General features: G+C 40.7%; 3 protein-coding genes across 4 annotated transcripts in view; all 3 read right to left on the bottom strand.

Annotated features, from left to right (window-relative positions):
* btaf1 (BTAF1 RNA polymerase II, B-TFIID transcription factor-associated) overlaps positions 1-7,714 on the bottom strand; it is a 36,414-nt gene extending 28,700 nt beyond the window's left edge. For both annotated transcript variants that reach the window (XM_080739939.1, XM_080739940.1), the window contains exons 1-5: positions 7,373-7,714; positions 5,372-5,495; positions 4,920-5,034; positions 4,260-4,403; positions 1,680-1,879 (exon numbers count right to left, since the gene is read on the bottom strand). In XM_080739939.1, coding sequence (XP_080596065.1) covers positions 1,680-1,879; positions 4,260-4,403; positions 4,920-5,034; positions 5,372-5,495; positions 7,373-7,386 — 597 coding nt within the window. In that variant the 5' untranslated portion in view covers positions 7,387-7,714. The remainder of the gene's footprint in view (positions 1-1,679; positions 1,880-4,259; positions 4,404-4,919; positions 5,035-5,371; positions 5,496-7,372) is intronic.
* A 3,687-nt stretch (positions 7,715-11,401) lies between these two features.
* Positions 11,402-12,642, bottom strand: LOC308297191 (mitochondrial tRNA-specific 2-thiouridylase 1-like; the record flags this gene model as incomplete). Its single annotated transcript, XM_080740607.1, is given in 2 exon segments — positions 11,402-12,391; positions 12,394-12,642. Coding segments are annotated over 2 exon segments (1,239 nt in total).
* A 9,056-nt stretch (positions 12,643-21,698) lies between these two features.
* Positions 21,699-24,526, bottom strand: ccnj (cyclin J; the record flags this gene model as incomplete). Its single annotated transcript, XM_080740221.1, has 5 exons — positions 21,699-22,050; positions 22,263-22,422; positions 22,694-22,993; positions 23,143-23,353; positions 24,458-24,526. 5 exons carry the CDS (start codon positions 24,524-24,526, stop codon positions 21,699-21,701), a joined length of 1,092 nt encoding a protein of 363 aa, XP_080596347.1.
* Between the last annotated feature and the right edge of the window lie 247 nt (positions 24,527-24,773).

Below are 24,773 nucleotides of genomic sequence, written 5' to 3'. Positions count from 1 at the left end.
AGGAAAAGACCTAGAATAAAAAGTAAAGTGTACATGCAGGTCACGTTTGTGACAGGGTACTTTACATCTTGTTACATCTAAATACCATATTATTAATCTCAACTCTCAATTCCTATACCAATCGATCAGCTCCAAAGCAAAGCTAGCGCTAAATGTTTTTGTTTCTTTTCTAACGGGGCTGAAAGTGTGAGAGATTGAGAGATTCTGTGAGTAAAACAAGCATATGAAAACAAGCCCAAAAGAAGCGATCATTTTCACCACTTTAGCCCTGTTACAGCTTTTTTGTTAAATAATCTTGAAAGCAAGACCCAAATAAGCAACTACACTTCGGAAAATAAACAAAAAAAAAAGCAACCCGCAACCGGCAAATATGAATATTTACAAGACTTTACAGGAAGACATAAAGTCGCTTATAATGCGCAGACCTGGCAACACACTGGCAGACAGATCAACGCAAAAACAATGTGCTTTCTGCCGACTATAGTTTGTGCAAGTTGCCAACTAAATGCCACAGACTGCCAGTCTGAAGGAGTTGGAAATAGTTTCTTGTAGTCTCTTTGGTGTGGAGTCACCTTTAACAAAGAGGTTTGGTGTAGCGGGAAATACAAGAAGACCAGAGCAAAAGGTCAAGTTTGCAAAGTATTAAGGGATTAAGTGGTTAAATGTCTTAAAATATACATTTAACATGAATCCAACATGTAGTGGGGGTCCCTGCTTCATCAAACTCTCAGCTAAGGAGTCCTTGGCCTGAAAAAAAAAAACATTGAAGACCCCTGACTTAAAGGAGTAGTTCACCCCCAAAATGACTTTTTTTCTATTGATTACTCAGGCCATGGAGAGTAGAGTTCAATAATATTTTTGGGTTTTTGTCACATTCCTAAGACAAAAATGTAATAATAATAAATTTACCCCCATTGATTCCGGATGGTGACCCGTTTCGAAACGGGTCACCATCCGGAATCAATGGGGGTAAATTTACTCGAATCAAAATTTTGTCTTGTGACAAATGTATGAATGTGACAAAAACCAAAAAATATTATTGAACTCTACTCTCCATGGCCCGAGTAATCAATAGAAAAAAAGTCATTCTGGGGGTGAACTACTCCTTTAAGGGCTTGATATACTTTGTTGCATGTGGTGTCGCTGCACAACACCTGTGCACAGAGTAGACAGCTACAGATTATGTATACATCCGGCTTCAGTCCAGCTTCACACCCTTTGATTATGTTCAGAATGCACCTATTTCTGGACACCCTAGTTTATCCAAGACCGCAACCCTGCAGTGTAAACCACATAGGGACAAACTAGTCTGAAGCTTAAAAAAAAAAAAAAAAAAAAACATCTTTTAAGGGCAAGTCGATACTGGCTGCAGCAAATTGAAATTATACAGCAAAAAGTAGACTGCAAATACTGTGTACGGGATACAAAAGGGGGCTTGACCACATTCTCCATTTATTAGACAACTGCATGATGCAAAGAACACCAAGTGCATACTCAAAAGGTCGAGTGAGTAAGTATGCAGGGATTAAACATTTCCCAAAAAATGTATAATCTCCCCGATTATAAACAGTCAGGATTTAGAACACATTTGTAGAATCGGCCTCAGGTCTTAATGGGTTAAGGTGCTCTGGATGAGATTGATTGTTTATGCGTGCGGAGGCTTGAGCAGAGGGACTCACTACATGGTTGCGTGAGCTGGAGGGGACTGTGGTCTTGCCTCCCTGGGATCTGGGACCACTGCCTTGGCAGGTATCATCCAGGTCCTCATCATTGAACAGGTCCAGAGTATCCATGCCAATAGCAGCACCCATGTCAAGGCCCAGCTTCCTCTGAAGAAGCATTCTCTGGCGGGACAGACGCTCTTTAGGGTCAACTTCACCTGAGGACACAAGACGACAGTCAGTCAAACCGAAGCCACATGAAGTACAGATGTCTGGAGGAACACTGGTGCAGTATACTGCAGCTTTCTGAAGAACAACTTAGTGTTTTTACAACATGGGTTCATATTTTAGATTGTAATTAGAGAAAAGAAAAGATGAGTGTTAAAATGTTTTCACTTACTGCTTTCTATTGTTTTAGTGATTTTAGTATTTTGATTTCAGTGGGTGAGGGCATGTGTACAAATGGCTAAATAGACTTTTTTTTAGACACAATAAGCCGGCAATTTCTATATTACCATTTACACCAGCCCCCATAAGTCACACCTGCCCATGAAAGATTGCGGTGCATCTTGGGAATGGGCTTATTGTGTCTAAAAAGACATTTAGCCACTTGCATGCATGCCGCCAACCTGGGGGCATGCATGCAAATCAAAATCGTTAAAATCACTAAAACGACAGAAAGAAGTACATGAAAACATTTTAATACTCATCCTTTCTTTTCTCTAATGACCATCTAAAATATGAACCCTTGTTGTAAAAAAAACAAAGTTGTCCTTTAAGCTAAGCAATCACATGTGGACATGAATCAGACATACAGTATCATGGGGCAAAATGCAACTGGAAGTGAGAATGACTGATGCTAAAGCCACAAACAATGTATTACATAACTATGAAAGTACTTGGAAATGCAATAAAGAAAAGGGCCAGGGGAGCGTAAACAACCAATGAAATCAGACTGCAGCATTGTAAATAATGGAGAAACCAGAAAATGCAAAGGATCGAAGGAAGCCGCCTGGACTCTGGAAGGTCACATTCAAATGAGTCTAATATGTATTCAAATCCATGGAGACCCACTGAGAGGGAAATGACAGCAGACATATCAAGTAGGGTGGATTCTAGCTAGTATGAAGAGGAGGGAGCAAGTCTTGCAAACTCCATGGCATTTACAGATATTAGTCACTTCAAGTACTATGTCGTTATTTGGGGATTAAGGCCATGGCTACACGGAGCTGGATATTTCTGAAGCTAGACATTTTTTGTGCTGTTGGGGCTTGCAGCCACATGAAGCTGGATATTTCGGCCACGAAGCTGGATATTTTTTAAACCGGATAAATAAGTGGAGAGATTGAAAAATATCCGATTCACTGGATCCGTGTAGACAGGGAACCCGGATATCTCTGAAGACTTTACTGTGTGTGTGCTTGTTAGACCTAGATATCTTTGTCGTGTGGACCTCGATATTTTTCTATGTGGATATCTGAAAAACCGGGATATATGAAATATCCAGCTCCGTGTGGACCTAGATATTTTTCTATGTGGATATCTGAAAAACCAGGATATATGAAAAATCCAGCTCTGTGTAGCCATGGCCTAAAGCCCCCACCAGAATTGTGTTTTTCAGCCGTTTTCCATTTTCCTTTGCTAACCTATAGTGCTGATTCTAGTGACATCAGACCATTTTTGACAAATAAGTGAATTTTTTAATGTCAAGTTAACAATGTTTAGCTTGCCTTGAAACGGTATTTGACCATTTTGTTAAAAAATGTATGAGTTTTCCCTCTGATAGGGCCACTTCACAAATCATTACATGTTCCATTTTGTTTGTATTCTAACCTTATCCTCTGACAGGACGATCTGGCTCTGACTGTTGGTGGTCGTCAGGCTTTACAATTGATTTTATTATTACACATCAAATATATGCATCGAGACATTGCTCTGCTTGCTTTCAATTTACAACATCTTTGAGAATCAACCGAACCTAGCCTGCCTGGTTGGTTGTCATTCCGTGACACAATGGTACAATGTCAAATCACAACCACATATGCAGTTTAGTGAGAATATTAGGGGCAATAGAGCAAGTAAATGTAGCTTGGTGTTCTATCAAAATTTGAAAACATTTTGTGATAGTAAACTTTAACTAACAAACTTTTTTGATAGATGAAAAATGTGTATATACTGAACATTAAGTATATGAAAAGAACATTTAAATGTAATCATGCATCGAACAAGTATAAACATAATACATTAACTTTATTTTATTTGGGTATTTTTTATTTATTACTTTAGAAACTTGTATTGAGCCACGATGTATATACAAATAGAGAGCCTCTGGTTTTCGGTTCTATAGAATAGTACATTCCCATTATTATTTTTGTATTGACTTTTGGAAGTTTGTGCACCATTCATGGAGTTTTGTGTAGGGAAATCTCCAACAGCCATGTTCATGGACTAGCCAATAACTGAGAAAGCCACAGTACCTGCTCATTATGACGTAATGTTCAGATGACTCACTTTAACTGAACCTACAGTCTTTCATTTGGGACTACAATAATAAGAACACAGCCTTTCATACGCGTCTACAATAATGAGGATACATACCAGACATGTCCTCCTGCAGCTCAAACTCTGCCCCTGCAGATCCCAGCAGAGAAGCCCCGTGCTTGAGCAGACGGGAAATGTCAAAGTGGTAGAAAGTCAAGCGACCGCATGAGGAGTCCTCTGGTGATAAGTCCGCACAAGACTCTACAAGACGCACACAGGACAATGGCACGGTTACATATCGCTACAGTGACATCACTCCTGGCTAAGCATTAGCATTCTTTTACAGTTAACTTGCTGCCTTTCATGCACAAACAACATACTTGCAAGGCAAGCCACCAATTTGCATCTTGCAAATAAATAATGTGTGTGTCTAAATGTGGTATTGGCACAGTCAATAGTTTGTACCGTTTCATGTTCTACTCATACACTAAAGAGTTTGGTAAGTGTAACTGCATAAAACTGCAAAGACTGTGTTATACCATTCAAATGTGTTATAACTGTATTATACCATTCAAAGTAAACATTTTCTAGAGGGGAATTAAGTGCAATGATTATTAAACAAAGCCAGGTAATATCACTCACACGCAGGTTTACATGTACTCCAAATGTTGTGTTCAATTGGATATGCTATATGTCTTAAATGTAATTTTAATGCATTTGTAGTGTCGTTGATGCACTTTTATTAAACATTGATGTATTGTTGAACTGTGAAATCACCTTCTTTAGGCTTAGGGGCTGGGTCCCACTCGGGGATATTCTTCACAATGGCTTCTACAGCTTGGCCTGCTGCAATGCGCGTGTCCCAGTTGGGACTCCTAAGGTAGGTCAAGACCTTTACATTGAGGGACAGAATAGAAAGAAATTATTTAGCATGCAAATTTCATTCAAGTACATCAGGCCTACACCAAGAATAACACAAGTGAGAATACCTATTGTCTCTTTTTTTGAGAGCAAGTTATGTTATGTTCTTTATTCATTAAGAATTACAAAGATATTAACCGTTACCATTTCAAAGACAATAATCAAAATATGGTACAAATAACAATCTAAATAAAATGTGTCAGGAGGTCTATGAGTCTATTTGATACGATGTGAGCTGTCTGTAGAAAACAGTGAGTTGGGATGGATCTCAGTTGAGAAAGGTCTGGGCAAGGCCACTGGACACACACCTTCGATAGAAGATTATTGAGCTCGTGTGGGTGGAGTCTGACCACATCTCCAAGCTGTTGGGCCGCAGCCTTCCGGGTTACTGGAGTGGTTCCAGTGTCAAGCAGGATGAACAGACGGTCAAGTCTGGGGGGGGGCACACAGAGACAGAAGGTCATGTTGTGCATTGTGACCATGCACAACAGAGAGCATTTCCAAACTAAACTGTTGCAATTTATTTGGTTTTCAAAGAAACAGTATCAGTAACACTGATGATGGCCTTGCTGAAACGCGTCTGTCTTTGACTACTGCTGTTGCTTACTTTGTCATTAAAAAAGACTATGAGAGTGCGGATTGTACCTTTTTATTATTTTTATTTCTCAAAATAAACTAGTCATGAAAACGGTTCTGTTCAGCAAGCCTTTGAAAGGCATCAAGTCTCCTTTGTAAAAAAAAAGAAGAGAAATTTACTTTGAATCTAGATTACAATTGTTTGCTTGAAACATTTAATGCTAAAAAATAAAACGTCTGAAAGGATTTATTTATATTCGAGTTTGTATAAACGTGCACATCGAATCATACCATCACACTGAAAAAAGAGACAATAGTCTGTGGAAAGGGAAAACCATTGCATTGCATAATAAGGGACGATCATGTGTTGTTTTTTCTTTGCACATCATCTAAATAAATTGGTGCACACTGATTAGCAATCTAATAATATAGAGTGGATTACAGCTCTGCAGGGCATGGCTGTATAGTCTCCCTTAATACTTTAACCCTAAGCTGGGCTACAAATTAAGACTATTTTGCTACACAAAGCACAATAACATTTGACCACGTGGAAATGTCATAATAACAACCACACCGGAAAAGCAGCCTGTACAATAGGTAAAGAAACACAAATCAATATAAGCTAAAATGTCAGACTGGGTGCTATATAAATAGATTTTAAAATCATCCATCAGAAGAGGATTACAAGTACTTTCTTGCAGTCTGCTGGTGGATTTAAATTGGCAGGGAGCAAGCAAACCAGGCACACGTTAGGTCCGGTGGCAACCAAATGTATCGAGTTGACAGAAGTTGGCAACTCACGTTTTGCCATTATAGGCTCGCAATTTTAAATATTGCATTAGACAGTGACAGCTGGATGGGAAGAACAAAATATAACATCTCGAGAGAGTTCCACTGGCATTCCAAACTACATGGAACATTAGCCAAAAACGTATTTCAAGTACTCAATAAAATCCTGTGCGTGGCTTTTTCAACCCGGTGACACGAGTATAACCACAGGACATTATTGTTAGCTAGATGGCTAGTCGGCCATCATCCAGACACAGCAGTTAATATGCGACCATTCTTTGCTATATCCAAAAGCTAACTAGCTCTGGTCCATAGCGATTAGAAGGAGTTCTCATTAACGCTATGTTACCTATGATCCCTTGCAACCGCATGAAAGGCTGCGCACCCTCTCGTCTGTAGTAAAAAATAAAAAATACGGGTTCGCCACTCACCAAAACAAAGACGGCTTTAGGCAGTTGAAAGCCTACTTTCCTTAGTGGGAACACTCTGAACCCCCCACTTCACGTCTAAAATATACCTTTTGGCCAGAAAAGAAAATATTTCACGGGAAGGCAAAATCTGGTCAATGGACATTTCTATTGACATGATCTGTAGAGGGCGCTGTGGAGTAGCAAAAACCTCCTGTGAAATATTTTCTTTCCTGGTCAAAAAGTGCATTTTAGATGTGAGCTGGGGGGCTAAGAGTGCTCCCACTAAGGAAAGTAGTCTTTCAACATCTTAGAACCCTCTTTGTTTAGGTGAGTAGCGAAAGTGTATTTTTATTGTTTACTACAGACTGACAGACTGAGCAGCGTTGGCTATCGCAAGGGCTCATCGGTGACATAGCTCTTCTAACGCTATGGAGCAGAGCTAAAAAAAAAAAAAAAAAAAGGCTAGCCAGCATTGGCTGGCTTCTATGGGTTGCTATTGCAAAAACACACAATGCCAGCAGCCAGAAATCTTACCTTGTTACAGCCATGGTGATTTATTCAATTCAGAGGGGTGTCCTTTCACGAACAACATTCAAAATGCAATGAGAATAAACGAGCGGGCCTTCCAACACCAGATGAAGTCATGAACTAATGCTAACGTCAGTTAGCTTGAATGGTGGAGGCCCAGCAGAGCTGAGGCAAACTGACTGTCAAGTCGACAAGAGTTTACCAGCGATTCATGGCTTCAAAGTTGTCTCTGGTGTCACTTCGCTTATCTCCTTCCACCAAATATCACCGAGCGCCGTACACACATCAATGTGTAGCTCGAGTCAACCTTCGGAACTACTCGCAGACAAGTATTTGAGTCGAATTCGATTTAAAGGGTAATTTTGTTGCGCGCTGAAGGCAGCCCAGAAGACTGTTTTTATACGAGGAGCCATCTTGCATTTATTCCTTCCTCCGCGGCAGGCGGAGGCTGATTGGCTACCACGCTGCCGGGGAGAGCCAATCAGCGCGCGCGCTTTAAAAGAGGATACTCGCATACGGGAACGAAAGGGGAAAATTTTGTGGAGAATGGTTTCGTCTTTTGTTGTTGACAAGTCATGAATTTTGATATAAATAATAATCAGTGGTGTTAACTAATTGAGCAAGTACCATTTTGAGGATACTTAACAGAGCATTTCTATGTTGCAGTATAGATACTTTTATAGTAAAAAATTGAGTAGGCCTACTTTTTTTTTTTTATGATTTATTTTCAAAATGTGGACAATCTTGTTCTTGATGCCTGTAACACGCCAATCATGGAGCTACTGGCCCTCTGGGCTATGGGATACGGATACCCAGAGCTGCCTCAAAGCCAGGCTCAAAGCCGACATGACGAGCTAACGGTTCTCTAACTCTAACATAACGCACTGGTTCGGGATCAACTGTATTGGCGGGACTTCAGATCGCTTCAGACCAAATTGTGGGTCACAGACACATTTTTATGGGTCCCATAATTTTTTGGTTTCCTACATTCAGTTTTTAATTATTATTATTCCAAAACATTTTCAAAAATAAAGATTTTCTTTTTTTTTTTTTTTTATAAAGATTTTCATGAATTTAAAAAATGTAATTTATTTCAATAAATAAATGAAAAATCTAAGAAATTCCATAAATTAGTAAACAAATGTTAAGTAGTGAAAATAACTGATCTTTTAATTTCATTTCAATAAATAAAATAAAAATCTAAGAAATGTCATAATAGTAAACAAATGTTTAAGAAGTAGTGAAAATAGCCGATCTACAAGCTCTCAACACGCAAAGCTTGTAGATCTACTATTTTCAATAGTTTGTGTCCCGACTCCCGAGCAAATGTCTATTCTCTCTAGGATCACAGAGTCACAGACTAAGTTTGGGAACCGGTGCTATAACAGCTAGCCTATAGTTCTTAACAAACTTCAAGTTCAGTTTGGGCGCTTATTTTATATTGCTTGTAGTTATAGTCCTCTACTCTACCCTGACTCTACCCCATCCTTTCTTGTAATTTTGCCAGGGTTGCATCATTGCATGTGGTATCTTTAAATAGAAAAGAAAAAGCCCAAGAATACACTAAAAAGTTTGTGTCATACTTCTTTTCAAATCCATGTGTGGACTTTTGGGTTCCCACGATGATACTAATGCATAGACCACACATTCCTCATCTCAGCCATATTGTATGTTGTAATTATGACATGTTTTTCAGGTTTCAGGTAAAAAAAAGAAGATTACACAATGAGAAATGCATGACTAAATTGTAGATGGAAAAGTAACGGGGACTGAGCATTGGTTCGACTTTCCGTTGATCCGACCAGGTTAACATTCACCAAGTTAGCATTCACCAGCGTTAGTTTTACTGAGTTTAGGGTTAGGGTTATGGTTAGGTTTAGGTGGTCGGAAAATTGGATGGTCGGAAAAATGACATGGCACCAAAAGTAACATCACCAGCCATCATGTACAGTATACACAGCCTATTTTGTATATTTTGTATAAAGTTAGTTGAGGATGTGGTGGATACCTGTATATCCTACTGACCTTTTTTTTGTTGCTCATATTACCAGAGCTTATACAACTCCTTGTAGTCACACCATGAGTTTTAGCCTATATCGAGTCACTCCAACATAATGTGAAGAAAGGTTTTTACACTAACTTCGAGAACAAAAGGTGAGACCCTATAGTGCCTAAAATAAGCTTATATCAGTGACATGACACACCTGCTGTGAGATTGTTTCTTTCTTTAAACACAATTCATGACTCACGTGGTGTTTGCCTAATTTATATTCCATAATCTTTTCCAAAAGAATACTTGAAATGTTTGTTACTGAATCTATTCCCTTTAGAGAATATAGGCAGCCTCTAGAGAATACATACTGTATATCAGTTCTTGTGCCAAAGATTTGATGAGCTAAGAAGAATGAACATCAAGAATGGTCGCCTAGTTACGGCAATGAACCAGAATAATTTATCACTGTGAATTTGAAGTTACTGTATGAACTTGTGAAAGCACTTGTTTAAATGCGTTCTTTGGGGCCATTATAAGAGTGACACTGTCATCAGTGTTGAGGACATCACTGACTCAGAAATAATTGTAGTGGTACTAGTTTACAGTGGTGGAAATTAACTAAGAAATTTACTCAAGTACTTAAAGATGTGATGACACGCAAAAAAAAGCAAAATCAGGCTATCTCTTTGGCTAATATTGTTGATGACATCACAGCGCGCCTCTAATGTACTTCACTGTATGTACTGTACTGTCGGTCGGCCGGCCCTTCTCCTGATATTATTTATAACGAATAAGCATGAACATCAATTGCATAGAAATATCAATCTAGAAAAAAGAAATACGTAGGTAGACCAAGCACCTAATCAGTAAAAACATTATATATACCTAAAAATGCTTTCTAGCTTTCATGTATGGTCATTGAGGGTGGCGAGTGCTATGGTACTGTAAGTGCTATATGAACGTTGCAAGGTGTTTATCACCAAAGAAAGGTGACAAAATGGTCTAAACTAAACACATGTCCAGTTTATTCAAGTATCATACTGTACATAGGAAGATATTGTGTTTTTATTGCCCATGTGAGAGAGTGTGTTGCTAAAATGAAAACATTGAAATAATGAAAATAAAACATTGGCAGGCCTATTACAGTAACAATAATAACACAATTAGGCCAAAACTTTTTTATATTAAAAAAAAAAATGTTTTAACTTTTTTTTTTTATTTAAAAAAAAAAAAAAAGCGGGCGTGGACTCTAGATGTGAGCGGCCCGAAGGGCCGCGAACCTCTAGTGATACACAAAAGAAGAAGAAACTCACAATGCTGGTTCATATCATTGTGTTGAGCTTGTACATCGACAATTCTATAATGATGTTGCCCAAAATAGGGATGCTGTACAAAACCATCTAATATTGTCTTGGCTCTATTTGGTACCACACTGTAAGTCCAGATGGTCAGTGGTCCATTAAAAATTTCTGTCACACAGTGACTCAAATCAATGCCATAGGCTATATCATAAATCACAGCGTTAAAGAGGTGGTGCCATAGTTTTGTACTTTTTCTAGTTTTCATGTGTCTAGGAGGTTGACAGTACTTCATTAGACCCCCTGGTGTGGTTGTTATGAGCAATTATGTATTGCCTTCCTATTTGGGTTTTAGCTGTAGGCTGCCACCTTGTGGGGTCAAACGTGCCGGTCCAAAAACACACATACTTATTACATCACAGAATCAACCCCTCCCCTAATTACCATTCACCCAACATACGTGGGTGTGGCTAACTTCAGCTGGGTCACCACCCACCATGAAACCACGCATACCAATGAACTGGTGGGTGTGGCCACATAAAAACATAATTTTAACTCTTTCTGTACACTTTTTTGGAAAAAATCTTCCTCCTTGTATAATCATAATACCTGATAATCATGTTTTAGAGGGGGGAAAATCATGGCACCACCTCTTTAAGTGAACAGTGAGTTGTGCCTAATAATAAAGATTTCTCAGGTGTATTGTCCACCATTATGTCTTTTAGGGGAAGTAAAGAGCCTCTCTCAACTGGCTGTTTCAGGGGTTTTCTGTGTGGATGCCATCATACGCTCTCTGCCCCGGTGGAGTGTGTGCTCGCTGGGGCCCAGACGAATGATCTTCCCACTGCCGAGACACTCGTCTCCTTTGTAGAGCACAGCAAACTGTCCAGGAGTGAGAGCTCTGATTGGCTGGGAGAGCATGATCCACACAGTGCCGTCCATATTGAGAGTCACGGTGCAGGGAACGAGAGGCATCTGGTGAATGAATCTAAAGTGACACTCCATCATCTTGGACCTGATCAGCTCAGGGGGCGGGTCCACCGCCAGCCAATGGAAGCGGTCCGTCCTCACCGTGTCACGAAACAGAGCCGGGTGATTGGTTGCAGGACCCACAAACACGTCTCCAGTGGTAACGTCCTTATCCACTACGAACCAGGCTTCGCTCAGGCCTCCTATCCTGGCCCTCTGTCCTAGGGTCATGGTGAACCAGCCTTTATGTTGTCCCATTATCTCTCCATCCTCAATGGAAACAAAGTTCCCTGGCTTCGGTTCTAGGTACTCCAGAATGAACTCTTCAAACTTCCTCTCCCCAATGAAACAGATGCCCATGCTCTCTTTCCTTTTGAGGACGTGACGGAAGCCTGCTTCTGCAGCCATCTCCTTCACAAAGTCCTTGGTGAGTCCAGCCAAGGGGAACATGGTCTGTCGCAGTGCATCCTGTGAGATCTGGCTGAGAAAGAAGGTCTGGTCCTTCATCAGGTCTGCCCCCTTGTACAGCCTCACCGGGTTTGTGATCTCAAAGCGATCCCCAAAGAGCGTGGTGGGAAGAGCCACGTGTTTCTGTTGGAAGATGTCCTCATCTTCCTGCAACGTCCTGGCATAGTGGCCTGTTGCCATGGCGTCAGCGTCCAATGTGTTGACAGCATAATGGTGGAAATGTTTGAACTTGATGTGCTTGTTGCATAGTATGTCTGGGTTAGGGGTCCTTCCCTTTTCATGCTCCTTTAAAAGGTTATACTAAACACTTCATTCCAGTACTCTTTGATGTAAGACACTTTGTGGAAGGGGATGTCCAGGGCTTGACACACTCTGTAGGCATCTTCACAGTCCTTATCTGAAGTACAAACCCCCTTCTCATCTAGGGAGTCCCAATTCTTCATAAAAACTCCAGTCACATTATAACCTCTTCGTTTTAATAACAGAGCGGCCACAGAGCTGTCAACCCCTCCAGACATCGCACACACCACGTGTCTGATAACACCCATGTTGTCACAAACGAATGTCGCACAAATATCTATATTTGAACTAGCAACAAACACTAAAAGTCTTAAAATACTAAACAGTGTCGCCACCATGGTTTGGTTTGGAGATGAGCATGCTGACATCAGACATCATACTCTGATGTCATAGACTATAGTACTGACATCACAGACTGGACAAGGAACACCTTGTATGGGCATAAAGATCAGCCCAACGGGCACTCCAACATGAAACACCATATACTGTAAAAGCATAAAGATCTTCCCAACGGCCATTACTTCTGAGACTCCTACATTCAATCCCTCATATACTGTGCACACCTCACACCATATACCGTATGTGCATAAACGGGTGAAACAGTGGTCACATTTCTGACATCACTGATACCGCCACCTACTGCGCATGTGTCTCTGCCGTGGTAACAGCCGTGTGCTGAAACAATGCCCAAATTTGGAGATGACTGACATCATTCATTGATACGTTTGGGTTCTCCAACATTACTTCTGAGACTCCTACACTCAATCCCTCATATACTGTGCAACCCCGGGCACAGGACTAGTTATTACAAAACATACATAACCCACTTCAGCCCTATATCCATTTTGGCCATTTGAAAATTGCCAATCTACAATCTCACAATGAGTTCTGCATGATACTTTCTAATGTTGGTACTTTAAGTACATTTCTTTTCCCTACATTTTTATCCCAAGACCTTGTAACCCATTTTTGTGCCAATGTCTTAGCTGTAGTCCTGGGTCGCCACCTTCCCTCTGCCAACCTGGGGAGGGCCCAAACTGAACTTATGCTTCCTTCAGTACATGAGGAGTGAGCAGGCCGCTTATTATCATCTGACAGGGGGGGGTTTCCCCGGTAGGACGTAGCATGTGGAAGGAACACGTTATTCTAACCAGTTCCTTTCCCCTCCATCAGGAGGGGAAAGGAACATGTTCTCCATTAGGAGAATATGTCCCCTCTTTTAAGTGCATTTTGTTACCAATACTTCGGTACATTTACTCAAGATTTTCTCTCTTTTTTTTCAATTCCGGACTTTCACTTTTCCATTTACACTTTCACATTTTCCACCACTGGTTGAGAACATCACTGACTCAGAAGTAGTCACTGACTTGAAGATGTTACATATTGTTTTTACATGGTGACTCACACGCATTGTTACAGAGAACCGTTCCATATAACTTGAGACCATTTAGTGCACAATGAGGAGCTTAGCCTTCTTCAGAATCTTTATTATGAAACACAATGTTATGTAATATCTAAAATAAGCCCAGGCTTGAGCAGGGGTAGTCTCTGAACTCAGATTCAGATCTCTTATCTCTTTGAGGCAATGCAAAGAATTTAATCTAAATAGAGTCAGAATACTTTGAATGTTTGCATCAAAATGCAACCTCAAGGCAGGTTGTTCATGTATTTACTTACTTAGAACTTGTTATTTGGGAATTGGGAATTGGCTTTACTAAATTGGGAATATGAAGGGGAGAAAACATTCTTCTTTTTCTCCTCTTGTCTGGGTGGGGCTTTTTTCTACTTGTCTTTGTACTCTTTATAGGCCTATGCAATGATAGTCCTCAGATCTCATGCTATAACTGTGTTAATAACTGTAATTTTACTTGATAGAAATAGGATTTAGGATGTCATTAGCCTATCTATACCTGCCCCTGAGAACTGTGACAATTTGAATACAAATATCTGAAAATAAAAGAGAACTTGTTATTTAAAAAATATTACATTCTTCATTATCACATCACAAATTACAATACAGCTGAGGCAGAGCCTCCTCAATAGTGGGGGACAAAATAAACTACAAAAAAGCACAAGTTGTCAATGTCAAGGATAACTGCTGAGAGACTGTACTGTATACATACAGTACATACATACATACATTCAAACATATATAGGCTATAACGCCCGGGAATCGAACCCTGGTTCCCTGTGTGGAAAGCCAAAATCTTATCCACTAGCCTAAAGGGGAATTTTCCCTTTCCCTGGGGAGATATGAAGCTTTTGCTCATCAGGCAGACACTCTGAGCCACTACTGCTACACTCGCCCCCCTTTTGACCTCCTCAACCGGGAAAGCCGATCTGGGTCATGGCACCATTGTAACGCCCAGGATTTGAACCCGGCTCTCCACGTGGAAAGTCAACATCTCATCCACTAGCCTAAAGGGGAATTCCCCTTGACTGGGGGAGAAATCGTGAGCACTCCAGGGGAGTAGTTACGGATTAGGGACACTTCGACACATAGACCGGGGCCGAGAGGCGAACCGGTGACGTTCTGATTACCAGATGGCCTCTATCCACTAAGCTATGGCTGCCCTACATATATTAATTTATATGCAGTGTTGACAGAGTATATTATATATCCTCCTCTCCTATATTCATTCTTGATAGTTCATACTGTGTATATATTCATTCATACTGTATATTCACTGGCAATAGATGTAGAGTATAGAGATATATGTATATTAATGAATTATTTTGTTATTTACTATACTGTACTGTACCGTACATCCCTGCCCTGGGCACTGTTCAAAAGTCACCCACTAGTTCTAATAGTTAGGATGGGTAAAATGAGAGGACAAATTCCAGGTACAGTACTGTATGTGCAAAAATAGCCTACTTAGCCCATACCCCAACATCTAAAGGGGGCATTTTTATTATTTTCCATTGTTATGTATTGAGAGACTGTACTCAGACTCACACAGAGATCTGGTGGTGCAGATATCTATGTAGGTCCAACAGCTTAGTATTTAAATTGTATTTAAATAGTAAGCTATGACACAAATGCATTTCCCACTGGGTATCATAGGTTTGTTAAGTCACAAAGAGGTTTCAATATTTGTTGTTGTAAGGTTACTACTGCAGTATGATACTGAGTACTGTGCATGCCATGCAGTGTTGCATTAGACATAGAGGGTGTACCAGTCAGTGCAACTGTGTCTGGGAGTTACATTCCATACTAGTCCTACACATTGTGGATAGAAACTGTCCCTGAGGATGCTGCAATGAGATACTCTCTATGGCGCACCTGTAGAAGTTGCACTGTATCCTGGAGTCTATGCTGAACCACTTCAGTCTGCGGGGGAAGATGGTTGTGTCGTCGCCTTGATGACAGCACCCATCAGTCCAAATTCTTGCTGATGTGAGGATCTTGAAGCCGCTCTCTCTACTCTACTCCACTGCAAGCCCTGGACTAGAATGGGAACTTGCAGGCCTGAATCAGGGATTGGAACTTTGATCCCACTCATCCAGCTACAGTAGCACAAAACTCCAAGGTCTTCTTAGTGTTCATTCAAATGGTTTATTGTTGAATGCAATATGTAGCCTACTACTACTTGTGTCGCTTGTGTTTTCTCCTTCTCTATTTGAATGACCTCATCAAACATGAGGTGGACTTGGGCAAATACTGCGGCATGGTCATGCAGGACCTCAAACATTTGACACCGTAAATCACCCTAGTTTGATTGATAAGCTAAAAGCAATCGGTTTTGATAGCACAACAGTGAGCTGGATGCAAATTGGTAATAAAGTCAAAGCCCCCCCTCTGATTTATGACGGTTTATATATAATGTCTTACATAGTATTGTTGTTATATTTTTCTGTCATTTAATGTTTCAATGAATGAGTACAAAAGACACCAATGGAAACAAGCCATAGTGCTTTCTTGGGTATAAATCCTCTTGCATTGAACTGCACTTTCCTGTGCTTTTGTGCCAACGACTAATAAAGTATTCAATCGATCAGTCTATCAGTGATATAGCCTTGAACACCATACAGAAGTTCTGATGCTCTTGGGGGTGCTATGAACTGATGTAAGACATTTTGTAAGCATCGAATTATTCTGCTGCATTAGAGTGATCTCCGCTTGTTGTTTGGGGCTAGCCAGAGAATTGTGAGCAGTGCAACAGAGAAGCTGGGTAATTTCACCTGCATACCAGAACAGCTCGACAGCTTTGAGTTCCTGAGGCCAGTGTCAAATTGATCCCTGATCAATTTGTTGCCCTAGAAAGGATTTTACCTGACTGCTGTGAAAAGTTTCCATAGTTGTTTAGGCTAAGCAGGACTCCAGTTTCAAGACTCCTGTTATGAAGGTTCATTCATATTGAATAAAGGCCACATTTGCATGTTATGCAAGGGCTGGTTATTCAATAGTGTTGTTTTTCACCGTCTTTGTCCATCATCTCCTAACCATTGCATGTGAATACCAAAGCATTATCCTGAGAGGCTGTAGGTCAGCTCTGGTAGACAGTGGCTGGGTTCAGTCACCATACCTGTCAAATAAATGCTGCATCAGTCCACAGTAATATCGCACACCGCACACACACACACACACACACACACACACACACACACACACACACACACACACACACACACACACACACACACACACACACACACATAGAGTGGAATGGCAAGAGTTACCTGGAAATAGCCAATTGGCCTGGACCGCTGGTTAGCCTGGAAACCAGACAAATCTGCCATGGGCATCTAGGCTCCAAAGTAGCCTGGCAGCGGGTTCGAGTTCCGATCCCGAAGACCGTTGCTGCATGTCACCCCCCATCTCTCTCTCTCCTGTCAATCTAGTATCCTATCAATAGAGGCATAAAAAGGCCAAAATAAATCTGAAAAATAAATGAATTCAGGTGCCCACACTTCCGGTTAACGTACTAACACACAGAAAGGACACAGAACATGCTGCCACCAGGTTCAGACCACTTCTTCCTCCACAGGAAGTTCTATAGGACATATTCCCAAGACGAATGGCCTTTTTTGGTAAGGATCGACCACATTGTTACATCAAGCAATCAGATGTGCACTTTAGGTTTCCTGGACAGTTATTTCAGTAGAAGATGGAATGTTTCATCAGCGACCACATTGTTATATGAAAGAGGTCAACCTTAATCAGTATACACATTAACGCTGCTTGAGGTTTCCTAAACACTTTGCCAGGTTTTCATTCATCAGTGCTTAAAAAAAAAGAAACGTATGAATTACTAAACACGCCGCAAACCCACAGTTCATTTGTTTTCATCTTTATATAACCCAGGATAAGTTGGCAAAATGTGAGTTCGTGATTTCAACATTTTTCCTCTCCGATGTTGGGGAGAGCAGGCCAGGGACTGACTGAGGGACATGTGCGTGGATCACCTGGCTTAGAGACACAAATAATGTATTACAATAAATATTTTGATTTTTCCTAACAAAATGTAATCCGACCTTCAAATGTATCTTAAGATCAGAGGCTAGAATGTGTGAACACAAATTGAACAGGGACTAGTGACATGATAAAAATCGAGCATAATTCAATTTCTTTCAAACTCTTTATTCATATTGTAATCTCTGTGTTTTCTTGTCTTGGGAACATCTTTTGATAACGTCACTGCCAAATCAAGTTTACTTTCATGTTTGTAGACCTCTTTTGAACCCGAGCACAATGCATTCAAATGATGAAAGAACACTTTCTGGGGTAAAAATGCTGAACAGAGACAACATGCCTTCTTAGCCTACAAGAAAATAGATACTTCTAGTGGAACTATTAAACCCTAGAAATGGGAAGCACAATAAAGGGTGACACGTACTGCCCTCTACAGACTATTTACTACTTTTTCAATGGGCAAAATACCATGTAACAGCTTCACATTATATACAGTATACCGGTATATTATTGCATACTGATGATATAAGTTGTATTTGTAAAAGATTATGTATTTCTTTTACTTATAAATTACCCCAAAGTATGCTCTTTTATGTAATTTTATGTAATTCACATGTCAATTTCACTCAAAAGCTTTTTCCAGTCATTGACAACTACATAGATGAGATCCTCCCTCAAGTTCTTATTGCACACTGATTTCTTTGTCTGCCTCATCTGCAGTGGTAGCAAAAAAACTCTGAATCTTAATTTAATGATCCTATCGCCAACTCACATGGATCTCGTAAATCAACTTCAAATGAGGTATATTTCTAATATATCAAATGGGACATGATTTATGTCCTGAGTTGAATTTAATGTCATGATGCTCAGTAAGGTTCACAAGGACAGACGAAATGTTAGTTTGTCATCCGGTTATTGTCTGTCATCAACGATAGTACAGGAAACAGCTGCATAGATATGAAACTTTCTGGAAAGACAATGATCTCTAGAATATATGTATTTGGTGAATAATTGGGAGACAAAAGATGTTTTAGATATTTCAGAATTGAACATTTGTGTTAGGAGAAAGTAAGGAAGTCATAGTATATGCATGTACATGGTCTTTCATTCTGCAACAAGATCTCCAGCAACCATGACAGGTCAAAGTCAAGGTCACTACCTAGAGCTAGGTTTTTTTTCCCCGTTTAACCACTGTGATTAAAAGAGGGATTTGTTTCGGTACTTGTTCCTATCTACAGTACGGAGCCTCACCAGAACAGAGGATGCTCTATAGCAGTCTCTAGCCTTGTGTGTGTGTGTGTGTGTGTGTGTGTGTGTGTGTGTGTGTGTGTGTGTGTGTGTGTGTGTGTCTGGCCATTCATGATCAAACAACCATGTGTTTATGAGGGACCGTCACTGACGGTGAGTTGGACTAGTATCAGTGACTGATGCATTTTAAAAGTAAGAATAAAACATATAAAACCGTAAACACTGTCTTTTACACATCACATGAATTACCTTATTCCCTGCCAGATTGATATTTAGATCTTAGTTGTAAAACTGGCATATCAGTGTGTTCAACTGCAGAACACTTTTCCATTTATGTTAAAATACTGAACACAAATTGCGCTATGCAAGCAACATGATGCTGCTGGCATGGTGTTCACACATTGCAGACTTTGCCTGCAATTTTTTAGCTCCCAAGCAGGCATTAATGCCGAAACAAGATTGCCACCACTCAAAATTCGGTTGACACCAAAATCCAATATGATGACACATTGCCTGCAAATCTTATGTATCTGAACTGGGCTTCAGATGTCACTGTTGGACGGATTATGGTTGATGGTCTCGGCATCACCTCTTCCCCCAGCCACATCCTGTTCATGTGGCTCTTCCTAGCCATTGTGGTCAAACATCAGCATGGGCTCTTTTATGTTCTAGCTGCACTGGAGAACTAAAACACCATAAACTGTATAGGACAACAGTGTCATTCACCAAAAAAACAGATTTACAAGCTACTCGTAAATGTTACTAGCTAGGCTACTAGCACTAGTTACTCATGAAAATTAAGCAACACTAAAAGCTTTCAGATTAAGTAGCTAGCTACACTACAAATTGCTTAGTACAAGTAACTAGACAGCTACTTTGTACTTTGCACCTAATGTGACTTAGATACAATCTGCATATCTACAAAAGCATGGAGAATTTTCTCTTCGATGTAATTCACAAAATGTAGTCGTGTAGCTTTTGTCAAGCGACATGGTGAACATAATGGCTCTACTTGATAGCTACATCATTATTGAAAGAAGATTGTAATTCAGTTCTCATCGGCAAGCGATACCGTCATGCGATGGAGCATGCGTTCAGTTGGAAAACACCCCTAAATTAAGGCTGGTCACTGCTGCACATCTGTTTGTCTCCCACAGCAGAGAAAGAATGTTGAATCAAATGGAATGTTGACTTCCGACACCCAGATGTTTAGCACGGCTACAACAATGCATTCACTAGACTAGAGCAGTGGTTCTCCAAATTTGAAATCTGAAGGTCTCCCCTTAACAAATTACAAACGGAACCAAATGGACCCGTCAGGGTACATATGCTTCCGTTTGTACACTGTCAAGAGTTAGACTTGTTATGGTCAATGTAGACCCCCCTAAAGGAACCCAGAGTCCATGGAATCCACTTTGAGAACCACTGCACTAGTCTACACAAAGGTTTGTGTACATCAGCATTGTGAGGTACATTTAATCTCACAATCTTGGTTTTGTAAGCAATAAACTTTGGACTGTTTATCTTGGTACAATCAACATGTAGGATTTTACTTAAAAAGTACCATCATATAAGTGCACAGCACTCATTGACAAAGGTGTAACCATTTTCTCTGCCAAATAAACTGTGAAACCTACAACACTAAATGAAATAAAGTACAAATAATAGTCCTAAAAAAAGCAAAGTGTTTGAGGTACACCTAAGAACCGTGCTCACTTATCTTAAGTGTTCACCACGTCTTCACATAAATCCTTTCATTTTACTAATGCTACATGTTTCACCATCATCCATAAACTGGTTACAGGAAACAAGGAAATATACATTCAAAAAGTCTGAGGTAATTCGTCATAAATAAATGCAGGACTACCTTTGGTCTGTAGCACAGGTAAATTATCCAGTAACATAAGTGGTTATAGTGGTACAAAAACCTACCATCCACTCACTTCACAATACTCACATCTGGTAAATAACTCAATCATTCAATCAGCTTTTGAAAGAAAAGAAAAGAAAAGAAAGAAAAAAGAAATACAAAAGGGAAAAAGAAACCTCTTTGCAGGTTGTCAACAGAATTACACAACAGAGTGGTCATATTGCACATTGTGTAAACATTTGGGTCAAAGTGCTGTGCTAATCTCGGCTAGTCCCTTGGAAATTAAAAGCATGGCTTTTTTCATTCAGTCTAATCCTGCACAGTCCTGCCTGCTCTGTCTGAGAGAAACAGATCACACCGAGCATTCGTCCCAATTTCTCCTTATAACACTGAAACTCTCCTGATCGTGGCGCAGGGGTACCTCCACTAACGTGGACATTAGCGTTAAGATTCCTCCACAGTGCCTCCAGCTTGACTGGGTGCTCGAACAAAAGCCAGCCGGGGAGGCTATCTGTCGCTGCACTAGCGACTCTACCGGGAGCGGAGCAGGGAGGAATAGTGTGTACCTCCGTGCGCATTACACCCTCCCGGTGAAACTCCTCACCGTCAGGTGTCTCCATGTGTATAACGTGGTTGTCTACTCTACACCATTCCAAAGACCAACAAATAGTGGTTGGCAGTGACAGGGATTATATACATGGGGTGACTTGGCAACAACCGAATTAGGGAAACAAACAAAAAAAGAAAAGAAAATCTCTCCTGAGGACACTTCAACGTTCAAAGCAGGGTGCCGCACATGTATAGTGCATGCTGACTTGGTAGGCCCTGTTTTGAACATTAGCCTTTGGGTCTAGAGTGGCTGAGATGGTCTGGGTATGGCTATGCTGGGGACCATTAGAAGCCTGCAGACTGGGGGCAGAGTGGTTGAGGTAGGAGCTAGATCTGTGGGCAGGGCCTATAATGGACTGCAGAGTCTGCTGGGGAAACTGCATGGTTGGTCGGTGCATGTATTGGGCCACAGCAGCCGTCTGGCCTGAGCTGTGGTACACCGTCTGGCCCTGCTGTTGACTAGTCTTCTGGCACTTCTGTTTGTTGGCCTCCTTGACATCACCGTCATGTGCACTGAAAAAGACAAACGGCTGCACTGTTAATTATTTAAAAGACTGCAGTAAAAATACAGCCGGTATCTTTTGTTTTGCATCATCTCCTTGCATCCGATCATTAATATTCCAGTGTGAACCTGCATCAATTTCATTACGACAAATTCCTCTACATCTAATGCACTGTGTTTATTGACTAATTAAATCATATCCAAGATATGGACAGGCACTCACAAGAGTAGTTTTTCTGCGCAGGGGACTAGGTTGTCCCATGTGTAGCCAGACAGGCACTGCAGGCGGGGGGGCCATGCTGGAGACAGGTGTAGGATGAGGCGGGAGGCGGCCACACAAGCAGCAGCCACCAGCGATGGCGCAAAGCACAAGAACACGTGATCTAAAAAAGAAAACAGCAGCCAGTCACCACCAGTAGCAGCTAAGCCATCGTTGTCAAACTTCACACTTTATCTAATTAGATATCACTTGCAGCAAAAAACCATCCGCTTTAATACTATAAATGCCATCTGAGGTTTATGTTTTATGAACGTGCGATGTGGTCAGAGAAAACGTTAATATAGAAATATTATATTGTGTAATAGATTGGTTCCTGAGTTAGGAACCATTGATATAAACTTTCACAGATCATACTCGGTAAAAATGCAGCTTGCCTTGCAAGGAAACCTCCAGGAAGTAATCAGCATACTTGGCCATGTAAATTTTTGTTTTGTCCAGACAGGTCATGGGCAGGCCATCATGGAGGTCACCGTCATGGACAGCAATGGACAGGTAGTACTCAATGAAATGAGCCGCTGTGGGAAGGCAGATGTTCCATTGGAAGGTTTCCAGGAGGAGAAGTTCAGTGTGTAACAAGCCCTGCTTGGTCAGCACAAGGTTCATGGAGCTCATGCAGCCCAAACTGTTCAACGTCTCCAGCTTGGGCACACGGTCCTCCCTCTCCTCAAATTTACCTACATAGGAGGGAAATTACATTGTGCCATCACAATTTGCATTACATGAAACCAGAACCACAGGCAATATTGCACCCTATGATGATAAATGATATTTTCCGGACAATGCATTGGCTTAAACGCAGTCAGTTCTATACTTAGTTACTTACTGGCCAAGAGGAGACAGGAGAGCGAGACCATATGAAGTTGTTGTACGGTGATATCATACCGGTCCATGAACAGGTCAAGCAGGTAGACGGCAAGGTGTCTGGCTGAAGGGCACAGCTGGAAGCGGTTGCTGACGATGGCTATCAGGTCTGCAAAGTACCTTCTGAAGTTGAGCTGAGGGGATTGCCCTTTGAAGGAAGGCAACTTCAGCTCCTGGTAATTACATGGTGGGTTAACTGGTTGGGATTGATTGATTGATTACGTTATTAGCCAAAAATGTAACAGCATGTGGTACACAACAGCCAGACATTAAAGGGGAGTACCACTCATTTTCAACTTGGCACTAATTAATTAATCATTAATATACATTAGTTGTTGTGTGGAAATAAAAAAGGCCCCCTTCTGTGTTGCCTAGAACCAGAGAATTGATTGTGGGTTCATGTGATCAGTGACATCATGAAGGTGTGCTCTGCAAGCCAAAGAGTACACTTTCATGATGTCTAATCACATGACCTCAAATCAATCCACCAGTTCTAGGCAACACATAACAACTTTAAGGTATATTAATGACATAGTTCAAAGTTGAAGAATTAGTGGTATTTCCCTTTTAAGGCTAAAAGGATAACACAAAAAAAAGTCATGGGGACTTGTTTTATTGTGGTCCTATACATTAAATTCATCAACATAGCATAAAAATAAGTATAATACATGAAAAAGGAAAAATGGCAGGAGTGAATGACCCCACCTTTCTATGGGAAAATGAATTTATCTCCCCTTGTGGTCTCCTGATAGATGATGTTTCAGGCCAGTTTAAAAAGAAACCAGTGATTTCTTTAAATGTCAGAGCATTCCACATTTTTGGTGGTCAAAATGTACCATTAGAAGAGCCCTTCACTCATTTCCCATCGCATCCATCTTCTGTTGTCTTGCTCTTCCTCTCAGAGGTGGAATGTGGACAGATCAGAAAGCTACCTACCGATGGTATCACCATGGGTGTTCCAACTTAAGATAATGGAAACTACAGCCTCTCGCTTCCTGGAAAGTTACCTTAAATATAAGCCATTGTACTTGCATTTAAAAAATAAAATAAAAAATAAAGTGATTTAATATAGTATATAATACAGTTTGAAATATTATTCTGAAATGTCCACAGTCCACCTTTGAGATGCAGGCAGAGCAGACAGAAAGGTGCCATCTTATGACCATTAGTGAGCTGAGGACCAATTATGAAGATGAGGTTTAATATGGGTGAAGTTCTCCTTTGTAGGTTTATCAGATTATCAAACAGGTAATATGTGGAGCTTATATCCTACTTACTTTGTAGCGCAGGGCTTGGTATATATCTACAGCAAGCTGTCCCTTCCACCATTGGTCCTCAAGCTCCATGCTATGGACACCTTGGGAATTGGGAGGGGAGGGCATGAATTGATTGATTGAATACTTTACTAGCAGTTTGCAAAAAAGCACAGGAAAGTACAGTTCATTAAAAGGTCTGCTAAGAGAATTTGAAACCCAAGAAAGCCTATGCCTATGGCTTGTTTGTTTCCATTGGGGTCCTCCTGACCTTAACTCAATTCACAGCAATCAATCGTGTTCATCCATTACAAATGACCGCAGCACACTCTTGTCAACT

Source organism: Nannobrachium achirus (assembly GCF_963921795.1).
Source record: "Nannobrachium achirus genome assembly, chromosome: 13".
Classification (NCBI taxonomy): Eukaryota; Metazoa; Chordata; class Actinopteri; order Myctophiformes; family Myctophidae; genus Nannobrachium; species Nannobrachium achirus.
Note: the sequence above shows the minus strand (reverse complement) of the source record. Positions and strands in the feature narration are given on the sequence as shown.